The following is a 13594-nucleotide window of genomic DNA, read 5'->3' on the forward strand; positions in this document are numbered from 1 at the left end:
GTTCCTCTTTGAGTCTAAAGGAATGTTTTATAAGACACAATTCTAACATGTTCTTGCAAGTAGTCAAGGCTGTATTCTAAACAATTATAACATAATTTCCTTTCTTTAGACTATCAGTATTTTGTGGAAATTAGAAACCTTTTATTTCTCTTCCCTCTTACACAGTTAGTATAAGATTGTAATATCAGCGAAGGACACAGGTAAGCTCACTGATAATCTTGTTAAAAATATATGGTTTTAATATAATTAACCACTTACATACAAATATTAAGACTCTTTGGTCCAAGTCATTGGAAGCAAAATTTTATTGATAATACCCTGTGGTTAAAGTGGACTTTATTTTTTAATTTAAATACCAGCACTCGTATGGCCACAAGAAGAATGTATCTAAAATTTCTTGCCATAGAAGATAAGAAGTTGTGGCTTTTTTGTTCACAATTTCATCTTTAGAACTATGGTTTGAAATGCTATATGAATCTGAGCAGAATAATCACTGTATAATCTCATTGGCTCTGGAGTATTATCTGAAGGAAATATATTTTGCAACTGTACTGCAAAAATTTAAATATCTACTTAGTGATTATGACCTCCCTTTTATATTGTGGCCATTATGTGTTTATGGTGGGGTTGTTTTGTTCTGTTTTTTGATGGGAGAAGGTGACCTGGAAAACAGCAAGCAAGTGAATGTTTGATACCTTCTCTATCCTTAATATAAATCATCTGACACACTAAGATTTCAAAATGTTAAGAATCTGGTACTAGTTAAGACTTTCTGAAGCATTGCACTGCTGTTTATTAGAACTTTATGTTTGTTTACTGTACATACTTATTTGTGAACATGAATAGTCATATTAAATAAACTTTCGTTAAATTAAGTTTTAGATGTCAGTGATATACACAGCTAATTGATAAGTGCATAAGAAAATCCTTATTTTTTTTGGAAAAGATGGGAGAATGTTTTACTTTATTTTGACGATGTTTATATTTGTTTTTTTATTCTTTGAACTGACTTTTCATTTTTGTATTCACTTTAGGGTTTTCCTTCACACTGGTTAAAATGTTTCAGTAATGCAGGGATGATGAATGCAACTTTTATTTTGTCCTGCCATTTTTATAAAAATATATTAAAACTTTAATAGGCTAGGGGTTAACTTTAAAAGTTACACTTGAGAGGTACATTATAGTTGAAATATTTAGTATTTTACCATGTGCCTAAAAGGTTTCTATTTGAGAAGTGTAACATTAAAGAAACCATTAAGGTTTTTCAGTAGTAAGTATTGCTTCTGATAGCCATATATAGGAATGTTTTCTAGTGATAACCCTAGCTAAATGTTTAGCAGAAGGGCTTGTAGGAAGTACAATGTATGAGTGAAAAATTGAGATAAATATAACACTTTCATACATGAAAACGTCTGATTTGAGGTTGATGTTGCTTTGATAAATACTAATGGCATATGAACAAGAAGTTGTGAATGTGTGGAAGTATCGTGTAAAATATAAGAAAGGAAAAAATGATCAGTATATTGAATTTTTAATTCTAATAGAGGAATGATTTACAGATTTAATTGTTCTTTCTGTTTGCTTGTTAATTGGAAATGTATCACCCCAAAGAATATGCTCCTTTCTCAAATTTTTGGTATATGGGGTTTGGATTTAATTTTAATTTGATTTGTACCAGTGGTTTTTGTTTTTTTGTTTTTTTTACCAAGTTATTTATCAGGTGGTAGCCCCTAATAGCCATGCAACAAATCTTTAAATAAAAGTTTTTAAAAAATTCTTTAGAGGCATATTTCTATAACAAGCCTATGTCTCTGTATTACCTTCTTTGTCCTTGTTATATTCCCTGCTGCAGACTGTGTGTGTATGTGTGTGTGTGTGTGTGTGTGTGTTGTGTGTTGCGTGTAACCGAATTTCATATATTTAATTATAATGAAGTTTTTGTGGGAATTCAAAACCTCTTTTTTTATTCCTCTTCTCAAACAAGGATACAGTTAAAATTTGAGAGAGCATCTAAGTTGGTAGGTTAGCCATTACACTATTTATTTTTAATTGACCACTTAATTCCTATTTTCTATATACACATGAACAACATTCTCTAGAATCATGAATTATCTGTCTCTCTAGCTTAGCAGTGAAAACAAATTTTGAATGTTTTTGCTGCAAACTTGACATAAGTTTAAATTTTATATATTGGCTTTCCATTTGGAATGAACATATTTCTTGAGATTATTTTAGGTTGGCATTTAGTGCTTTTCACTTATTACTGCTTTCATTATAAATGCCATTGTTTCTAATTGTAATCACCTCCCTGTTTTCTATCTCTGATGTTTAAAGTAATACTTGTTCTCCTAAACTTTAAATTGTTTAAGGCAAGCAGCAGTTGTGTTGCTTTGTTTTTATTTCTAAGTAGCATACAGTTTGGATTAGGTTTGGTTTCCTTCTTGTTACACTAATGAAAATTCATGCATGAAAGAATCTCTGGAATAGTGTACACACGATATCAACTATTCTAGGTTTAAAAAATGCATTCTGTTTAGTATTTGTTTTCTCTATTCCACTTAGCTGCAGGGTTTTTTAAATTTTTGTTTGTTTTTTTCTATCTACCTACTTTGAGTTGAGTAGTGATAGGTTTGCTTTTGCTGTATATATCATTTTTTGAACCTTGATAGTTATTTTATCATGTTCATTTCAATTTATGCAGATAAAACTTGATTCAATTTTGGTTTGTATTAGATCACTTACCTTTTTTGCTGCTGTTCTGGCTACTTATTGTGGGTGAAACAGTGTGAAAGTGAGTTTAGTGAGATGACTTTAAAATATAATCTTCTAAACATGAGAAAATAATTCAGAGACTCATTTCCTTACATGTATAATATTTCTATATAGACATGACATCTAATTTCACAGTTTCAGTTATGAGAAATATCTCAGGAAACACCTAGTCTTGAAGAGACAGTTTGATGTAAAAGCCAGAGACAACTAGATATAGAAGATTGGCCTCTCTTTGTAATAAACATTTTCTTATGGGAAATTATATGAAAATAGGACAGAATAATGAACTGAATCTCTTTGTACCTGCTTCTGTTATCAATTCATGTCAGTCTTGTTAATTTAAGCTCCTACTCACATAATCCCTCCTGTCCTTAGTTCATCTGTAAATATTTAGCATGCAGCTCTAAAACAGTAGAACATTTAGGAAAAGTAATCACAGATTTATTACATCAAAAATTAAAAATGTGTAATATTAAGAATCTAGTGAGTTTAAATTTCTAATCACTTTTTTTTAAACACAGTTTTAATTAGTTTTTGTTTTTTTTTTTAATTTATTTCTAGGAGAGAGAGAGAGCGTGAGCAGGGGAGGGTCAGAGAGAGAGGGAGACACAGACTGTGAAACAGGCTCCAGGCTCTGAGCTGGCAGTCAGCACAGAGCCCGACACAGGGCTCGAACCCACGAACCGCGAGATCATGACCTAAGCGAAAGTCGGACGCTTAACCGACTAAGCCACACAGGCGCCCCTGTTTTAATTAGTTTCTAAATGTGACCCATACACTGTGATATTTTTAAGCTATATGTTCTCCGTGAGACACTCCTCACTCCCTCGATTATTTTCCCTTGCAATTTATTTGTTGAAGAAATGGCTTCATTTGTGTCCTGCAATTTCCCAGTTTGGATTGTGCTAATTGAACCTCTGTATTTTCTGTAAATTGTCAGATCTAGAACTTTGGTAATATTAAGGTGTAATTTGGAGAAGGTACAAAATTACTTCTAAGTGGTGGTATCTTCTGTCAAAAGGCATATAATACCTGCTTTTCTTTTGATATTAGCAGTCATTAGATGCTCAAAGCCTATATGTAGCAGGGAAACTACTTGATGCCTGGATTTTTTAATTCTGTTCTTTCTTTTACCATACCATGTGCTTTGATGTCTGAATAATTATGACCGTACTGCTTTTACCTGAAATTTCTTTTACACTCTTTACCATATTCAAGATCCAGCTCAAAACATGTGATGGAGTGTGCTTCATTTGTTTTTTTAATCATGGTTTTGTATTTTTGATTCAATGATTCAGAGGTTTGAGTCCATGTTCAGTACATTTTGATACTTGGTTTTTATTTTGATACTTGGTTGCTAAAATGCAGTCTCTCCAACACAAGTAGATTAAATGGAAGAAGTACATTGTTGGGAACCTTAACAGTTTTAGTTTTCATCCCAACTACTGTCTTTAGAGCTAGTCTCCTGTTCACAGTGTTTGGTTTTTCAATGTCTTGCTGATCACAATAACTTCCCCCCTCATATTAGCTATTATTTCAGTACAGTATGGGTTTTGTGTAAGGTTTATGGTTAATAAGAATGAATGTAAATCTTTTATTTTACTTAGTCTCCTAATGTGTTTCAGTTTTTTGGTTGACTCATCACTGATTATATGGCCATGGTTTTGCTTCATAATGTAACTGATAAAATTTGTGTATTAAGAGTAAGATAATTGCATTAGTGTTTTATGGGGTTCTGTCGTTATTTGTGCCTTCATTATTAGTGTTCTCTTCATTCCTCCAATTCTTTGCAGCAATGACATCTATTAAGAATAAATGCTTACTAATATATAAGACGGATTAGCACAGATCCCCTCATATTCCCCTGTCACCCAGGGCATCCATGTCGGGCCTCCTTTAAATTCTTGACTGTTGGTTAAATTTAGAGTAGTTACTAGTTCACTCAGCTGAGCTCATACATCACAATGTGTCACAAGATGCTGGCTCTGGTTTGTGGGACAACCAAGTAAATGTGTAATTGTTTGATTTTATTCTGGAACTATCCCATTCCACACTTCTCATGGGATTTTGTAGGTGCCTCGTATAGCACGTGAGCACCTGACAGACTCAGTGGGGCTACCAATGCCAGTCCATGTATCATATACTAGTACCACATTTATTTTGTAATTTTCTCTTACACTATAAAAAAGGGAATAAGATAGGTGATAATAACCTCTCTACATTGGAAAAAATATTTTTATGGATTCTGTGATCCCACTTTGGGGATTTTGCTCTCTACTATGAAGATAGGGACTATGTAAAATTCATGCTTGCATTCTTGGAACCTAGCATGTGCCTGACACATGTTAGGTTACTATTGCTAATTTGTTGAATGAGAGGCTAACAACAGCATCCTAACCCAAAGAGAGGACTTTAATTAAAAAGTAGTGAGATAAATAGATGGATATAATGAGCTAGATGTCATATTGAAAAGGTAAACATTTTATTGAAAAAAATGAGTTATATTTTTGAGGAAAAATGGTGATACAGTGGTATGTATTATGGAAGCAAATAAAAATTGAGAAGATAAATTTGTAGGGTGTCACATTAATGTGTGAATCGCATGGTAGCATCACTGAAGATTTGGTGAAAGTAATAAAGGAAAAAATGAAACCGAGTTTCCATTAATTGTTAGGACTTGGTGTTTAAGTGTTTGGAAAGGGCCTGTAGATTTCTATACTCACCCATTTCAAGTCGTTTTAGCAAATTACTATGTTTTGCTGTATAGAATGGTATTTTTTCAAATCTTCTCAAGTGTGAATTAGGTGAGCATATGTTTGAATAGTTTCCACATATTTTTTATTCATATGTATCAGAGTAATGAAGACAAACTTAAATTCAGTTTGGTAGTTACGTGTATATATTTTTTTCAAAAATAATGAAATTTCTTACAGCTGTATTTCTTTTGGTATGATGTGTTAACAGATTTTTGAACATTTTTCCCATAAGACATACATTATATCTATTATGGGCAGTAAGCTTTTGTTGTATTGGGGAATGCTATTTTTCTGTTTTTATAGATGGATTTTCAGTGTGTGTGTTTATAGCTGCAATGATAATAGGAAGCTGTTCTTTTGAGATACACATACGCCAGTCCTTTAATGCTAAATACTTTAGCATTAAAACACTTTTGTGTTCTGCTGATTGTAAGCAGATAGTTAAGATTTAGTAGTCTATCTCCTTAGGTGATGGTAATGTTGCTTCATGTCAGTCACTTAGTAAATTAGCTGAATGTTTAATTATAATACAGAGTCTAGAGTATGTGGGCAGAGATGTGGAGGAGGCAGTGTTGGAGCTAAATTCTCAATTTTCGTTAAAATTCTTTGACTCGAATGTAAGAAATTTCAGATTGCTGTTTGCATTTCATACTAGTGTTCATCACCTGCTAATACCCTAAATATATTCTTCTTTCTTTTTTTCTCGATTAGTAGAAGAATCAGAAAAGGAAATCTGAAATCTATCTCATTTATGTATTTAACATAATCACTTTACTTCTATAGAATATCCACTTGGTAAATGGATTCATACCTAGTTTTTCTTTGATTTGCTCTTTTTAGTACTTGCTAGTCTGTTTTGATACTAAGAAGAGAGGTGTACAAAAAAGAAAGGAAAAATATGAATAAAGATTGAATGGAACTGGGTGAAATAAAGATGCTCAATTTAAGATAGAAGGAAGAGTTATAGTCTACACAAAGTCAACTCTCGGTTAGAGTCCCTGAGCTAGGAATTATAAGACTAAAGAGACAGAAGTGGATAAAAAGACCATAATTTAAATGTTCAGAAAATAGTGTCTATTTGGACTTGAGAATTGCCTAAGGATATTAAAAATAGTACAGAGTTGGAAATTACTTTAGGATATGAAAAGTCTGTGGTTATTATGTCTTATTACCAAGCACTACCAAATTTAATATCTTTATTAAGATTAAATGAAAGGTTTTCCTGGAGATGTGAGGTTTGATGAAGAATGTATAATGATCTGTACATTGAAAATCTTATATTCAAAGAGTAACCTGAGTTTTTAAAAAATAATTTCAGAAGTATTAAAAAGTATTGCTCTAAATATGGTATTAACTTTGTCCTTACCATCAAGATGAGAACACTCAATTTGAATTCAGTACACTTGGGCAAAAATGATAGGGCTGTTTTTTATCCCTTAGCAAAAGAAAGATTTCCTTTAAAGGAAAACCTTTAGAAAAGTAGTGTGGAGTAGATAGCATATTTGACACTTTAGGATTTTTTATTTTTGCCACTGAAAATGTATATGAACTTGGTCACATAACCTTGGGTATGTAACCTTAATAGGTTTCAGTTGACCTATTAAAGACTGAATACAAAAGCTATAATTTATATGGTTGGAAAAGTGATAGTGTACAGTAGTAATTACTCCTAGGTCATTTCAAATCTTTAAACATTGACAAGAGCAGAGAAATATTTGACTGGCTTGGATTTCAAACTTTTTCTCATGTAGCACATATTCAAATGGAGATATTAGGTATTAGAGAAATGACCAACAATAGGAAGATAAACTGGGTGTATTAGCAAATGAGAGTAAGGTCCTGAATGACTAAACTGGTTATATTGTTTAAAATAATTCTATATTTTACTATTTTTAAAATGACTCATTAAAAAAATTTTGTAATTGAGAAGAAAGGAAAAAATTTTTTTGGCAATCTAAATCACCGTGCAGCTCACATTTTAACAGATATAAGTTGGAAAATACTTCTAAATATGTATTTATATGGAAATACTATGATGGTAAGTCTGTGAAACATATTCGAAACTGATGCTGCTTTAATTTCTTCTAAACTTGCCATGTCTGGTCCCAGTGGTAATTTGCAATTATTTAGAAGTTTATGTGAATGCCTATTTAAGTGAAAGCTACGAGTTCTTCATTTCCAAGTAGGGGATCCAAAAGGAGAGTCTAGATATTGCATAAAAACATTTTCTCCCAACAGGGGCATAATGAGGGCTTCTAGCCTGCCCGAGCTAGCTGTATTTCACTTTTGTTTTCTACGGCTAGTTGATGGAATGACGTCCAGGAGAATATTTAACTTTAGAACTTCAATATTGTCATTTATAAAAGATTATCCCAAACATCTTTTCTGGTTAGAAAGATAGGACAGAATTGTGTTTATTGAAGGCACTTTGTAGTTACTCAAAATTAATGTCACTGAAATTGTCAAAATAGTTAACAATAGTTTTAGGAAATTCCCTTATTTGGATGTTCATAAAATAGTGACTTAATTTTTCAGAACTGTATGAAATGATGTATGAAATTGTATGAAAAACTATGTTTTTAAAATTCTTTTTAATAAAATTTATGGTGCAGGCTGGGAAAGAGAAATTGGTATTTATAAATTGTATAGTGTGTTTATACCCAGGGGATAAGGAAGAATTTCCATTTCACTCTGTAGTAGAGACACTATCTTGAGTGTATTTTGTATTAAATATTCATGAATTAAGGGAAATTATTGCAACAAGTGCTATTTTTATAATATCTCTTTAAAAACTTCTACAGTGTCATTTTTTTTACTGTATTTATTAGATCTGGGATACTTTTGTGTCTTTGATTTGCCCCTTCTTGAAGGTTTTAGTTTCTTTAGTAGAATTTCTTTTCTATTTTATTAGAATAAAAAATGGTAAATGTATATATTGTTGGTTAACTCAAAGAATAATGAAAAATTGTTTTATCTTTTAGAGTAAAAACTTAAAATAGGTTTTATCCTTTTCTCTTATCTTTTCTTCTCCAGACATTCTTTGCCCATAGAAAATAGATTCACTCATTGCTATCTGACTGGGGATATTGTTTTCATAACTTGACAAAAAGGAAAGCTGGAGTGCTAAGGTGACATCTTACAAGGAAGAAGGGCATTAGCATAATCCTACAAAAAGTACTGAATCAAATTTGAGGTCCTCTAAGCAAACAAATTTCAATCAGTTTTTGCACATTATAGAAATTAGGGTATGCAAATTCAAGAACTCTTTAAAATTGTTTGAAAAGCCTGATTTTTGTTACTTTACAGATGTTCCATTTAAGCAGACCTCCTCCATAGCTGTAGCTGGCGCTGTAATTGGAGCCGTCCTCGCCCTCTTCATCATTGCTATCTTTGTGACTGTGCTGCTGACTCCCCGAAAGAAGAGACCATCCTATCTGGACAAAGTGTAGGTAACTTTTTTGCTTGTGTTCAACATTCGGTATGAGTCAGTCTTTGTATCTATCTTTATGGCTACTCATATGTAAAATGTCTGAGGGATGAAAACAAAGATACTGTTAGATCTTTGTGAGATGATCATGGTTTCATCAGAATGTAGTATTTTAGTATATAGGCTCAAAGGGCTGTTGGAGACAAATATATTAGACATCATTCCAAATGATAACATAATGATACTTTATTTTGTCTTGTCTTCTGAATAAAAATGCAGGTCTTTGAAGAACTGTGCTTGAAAGAGAGATTCAAAAAAAATCTTAGGAGTTTAATTGTATCTCCAGATTGTGTATGCCAGTCTTATGTATGGATAAATCTTAGCTTTCAGCCGCCAAGAGTTACTCAAATACATTGAGCTTTATTTTCATTTATTTTTTCTTAAATAGTTTATTGTCAAGTTGGTTTCCATATAACACCTAGTGCTCACCCCAACAAGTGCCCTATTCCATGCCCATCACCTCCCCTTCCTCTCTTCCCCACCCCCATCAACCCTCAGTTTGTTCTCAGCATTTAAGAGTCTCTCATGTTTTGCCTCCGTCCCTCTCCCCAACTATTTTTCCCCTTCTTCTCCCTCATGGTCCTCCGTTAAGTTCCTCCTAATCCTCCTATACATGCAAACATGGTATCTGTCCTTCTCTGTCTGACTTATTTCGCTCAGCATAACACCCTCGAGTTCCATCCATGTTGCTATACATGGCCAGATTTCATTCTTTCTCATTGCCATGTAAATACATTGAGCTTTAAAGCTTTTTTCCTTAAATAATTTTGGTTTTGGTGAATTACAAAATGTGCAACTTGTTCACTTAAGAGAAAGTAATGTTTTGGGCCAATTATCGAGATAGAATTGTAAACCAGAAATTACACTTTGCTGTAGAATCAAAAGGCAAATGTCCCAATTCACTTAATTCTGTCAACAGCTTTGTTGCTTCATCTATGGAATGTGAATAATATTTTTATATTTTTCCTACTTACCTTCCATAGTTGTGATGAGTAGAATACAATGATGCTGTTTATGAGCTATGAAGTTTTATACAAATGTCAGTATTTCTTATATAGTTATTCATGTTTTTATATTAGGAAATAAGTCTGTCACTCAAAGAATGTATTTCTTCTGTCTTCATAAATGCTTTGTGTGTGTCTGTGCCTTTCTGATCTGGCACAGTTATAGCGTAGATCTTCTTGGATTAAAGAACCTGAGGGTTAGTCTCAACTCTGTCAGGATCAAAGTAGTGGTATGATCATGGACAAGTCACATCACCTCCATGAGCCTCTGTTTTCTCACCCAAATGATTGATGGTTCCTTGGAGCTATGACTTTGCTGTGATTTGCATTACACGAAAAGAAGTAATTACTTTTAAAGGACTGGAAAATACATTTTCAGTACAACACCTGTAACACTAGTTCTTTAATGTTCATGCTTATAATATTTATAATTCTAATAATTTTTATAGTTCTTTAATATTTCAAGAGTACCTAGCATTTGGTTAACTTTATTTTCATTCCCAAGTTATCTCAGGCTTTTTTATAATTTCAAAAACATAATTTTTATTTGTTTGAATTCTATTCATTTAAAATATTATTTCATGTCCACATTGAGAAGCTGTTAGACCACAGAGAAATTGTAATTACTTTGGTCTCTATAGATTTCATTCTTTTTATTTTTTACTATAGGTAACATTTTTGTGTGATTTAATATTCATGATTACTATAAATTAGTTATCTGTGAATTTTAAAAGCATGGGAATATATAAAAATTATTTCTTAAAATGCAGAGAGCTACAAGATATATTTAATTCTATTTGTATTATATAACAACAGTGTTTAAATACATGAAAATACAGGTTTTTAAAAATGGGTTATTTTGGCAAAGCTATATTCCCTAAGGATGTAATGGCCACTTTGTTTATTTCAGGTGACAAGATTTATAATGGTCTTTAGATTCAAAATCCTAATTTACAAGATGATTATTCTAAGAGTGACCATGGCTTTTGAAAATTAGTTTTGATGGGGAATCTTGGTGGCTCAGTCAGTTAAGTCACTAACTCTTGATTTTGGCTGTGGTTGTGATCTTACAGTTTGTGGGTTTAATCCCTACATCAGGCTTGGCACTGACAGTATGGAGCCTGCTTGGGATTCTCTCTCTGCCCCTCCCTTACTCTCTCTTTCTCTCCAAAACAAACAAACAGATATTAAAAAAAAATTAATTTTGGGGGGTGCCTGGGTGGCTCAGTTAGTTAAGCATCTGACTTCAGCTCAGGTCGTGATCTCACGGTTTGTGGGTTCGAGCCCTACTTCGGGGTCTGTGCTGACAGCTAGAGAAATAAATGAAAAACATTTTAAAGATTTTTAAAAATTAATTAAAAATTATTTAAAAAATTTTTAAATTTATTTTTTAGAGAGAGAGAGAGACAGCATGAGCAGAGGAGAGTCAGAGAGAGACAGAATCTGAAGCAAACTCCAGGCTCTGAGCTAGCTGTCAGCACAGAGTCCTATGCGGGGCTCAAATCCACGAACTGTGAGATCATGATCTGAGCCAAAGTCAGACACTTAACCAACTGAGCCATGCAAGCGCCCCCAAAAATAATTTTTAAAGTATTTTAAAATGTATAAATTTTTTCATTACCATTTTAAGATACAATTTTTAAAATTACTTTTATGACACTTTATCTTCCATTGCATGTTTGACTATGTTTAAAATGATGGTAGGTATAGTAAGATGGAAAAAATACTTAAGTCAGTTGGTCATGTATTAGGTTACTTGTTTAGTAATAACTTTCAAAAAATGCTTCCATTTGAGTTGCTTCTTAAATGAATCAATTGGATTAGTTTTAAACATTGGAACCTTTAAAACCAGGCTTTTCACCCCTATAGGATAGGCTAATGGAAATATAAGAACTGAATTAAGCATATACACCAATATAAATATTAGCATGAGAAAAATATCCTCAAAAATTAGGGGAACCTTGGTTGTCCGCCGCCCCTTTTTTTTTGCTAAATGTTGCAATCACATTTTTTAATATTTTTAATGCAGGATCGACCTTCCACCCACACATAAACCACCTCCTGTGTATGAAGATCGATCTCCCCCTTTGCCTCAAAAAGACCTTCTGTATCAGGTATGTGTTCCTGATTACACATAAAAAAATACTAAGCAATGTATATTATTTGATATTATTTAGTCATTATGCATTAAATGTAGCACAGTAATACATAATATTTCTCTGAAACATTTAAAGGATCAAATCTTGTCTACAAACTGGTAAGAAAAGATGGGATAGCAAGTGTAGATACGACAAATCAACACTGTATTAGTACAGACTTTTACTAACAGCTTACACCCAAAGACTTATTGTTAATAGTTTATTAGAATATGAATACATATTCATTGTAAAGTACCCATTTTTGTATAGGATAAAAAAAATTGAATGTCTTTGCTAGGGTATGATGAAGAGCTTTTAATCCTTGGAGTATGTATCTCATTTTTGGTTTTGGTATACTCAGAATCTAAATTTTAGGATTTCTTTATTTCCCAACCAAAGGTTTATATTCCAGTTTAAAATTATGGGTATGAATATTGGGCCCCATATTACCTTTATGATAATTTAAAATTGTCTTTTGAAATCAGTTTACAATAATTTATGTGAAAGTATCAATTAAATGCTTCTATCTCATGTTCTATACCTAGATCAATATGCTCTCCTTGGGAAAGTTGAAACCATTGGGATATTTGAATACTTTTATTCTTAGTGTTGTTTTGGTCTTGTTTTTTTGTATAACACCCAAGTAACCTATTGGAGCTCTCATTCTATATTGGGATTTTATTAGCTATGGGAATATTGTATAATATTTTCCCCCTAAAATATGTTTTGTATCGTCAGCTGGAATAAAACAAATTATTTTGCCCACCACTTAAGTAATTTAATTTGGTGGGACAATTCCAACGAAATGTATCTGTTAAGATGTTCTCAGTTTCCGTGCTCATTTCAGCTCATACACTAAGATGGTCTCATCTTCTGTGTCTCAGTTGCCCGCGTGTTCAGTCTGCTGCCTGAGCACAGGGCAGGGAGTGCTCCCTGGCATGTGCACTCATCGCCAATGGGCACCAGGTTTGTTGTCTACACAAGTTTGTGGTCTTACGGGTGAAGACATGCTATCTTTTCAGACCTTCTGTTTTCATGTAGAGTGTAGTTTCACATCTCTTTTGGCAAATAAATGAACTTGACAGGTAGTATGCAATGTCAACAAAATATTTAGCTAGAGCGGTTGCCAAATGCTACAGAAAGATAGCTGTCTTCTTCCCTCCACAAACCTAGTAATTAACCAGAGGATTTCTAGATTAAGTTTTGGGAATTTTTTAAGAACACTGTTAGTAATTTTCTAGGACAGCCCTGACTACATATAATTTAATTCTTGTCTGTAAAACCAATTGATTATGTAAGTTGTTATTATTTAACATCTTCAAATTAAACATTTACAAAAGGTCATAAATTGGAAAAAATATTTGGTTTAGATCAGATCATCATGCGTCCTGGGTTGTAGTTTAAAAAATATGATTTCTGTCTATGTAGTTGTTTCAA

The 13594-nt window shown here is 32.6% G+C and overlaps 1 protein-coding gene across 1 annotated transcript in view; it reads left to right on the forward strand.

Moving 5' to 3' along the window:
- NECTIN3 (nectin cell adhesion molecule 3) overlaps window positions 1–13594 on the forward strand; it is a 123967-nt gene that overhangs the window by 63457 nt on the left and 46916 nt on the right. Inside the window, exons 6-7 of the mRNA XM_039250342.1 lie at window positions 8835–8973; window positions 12049–12133. Of these exons, the coding sequence (XP_039106273.1) occupies window positions 8835–8973; window positions 12049–12133 (224 nt within the window). The remainder of the gene's footprint in view (window positions 1–8834; window positions 8974–12048; window positions 12134–13594) is intronic.

The sequence above is a fragment of the Hyaena hyaena genome, unplaced genomic scaffold (genome assembly GCF_003009895.1).
Source record: "Hyaena hyaena isolate Hyena2069 unplaced genomic scaffold, ASM300989v1 scaffold_366, whole genome shotgun sequence".
NCBI lineage: Eukaryota > Metazoa > Chordata > Mammalia > Carnivora > Hyaenidae > Hyaena > Hyaena hyaena.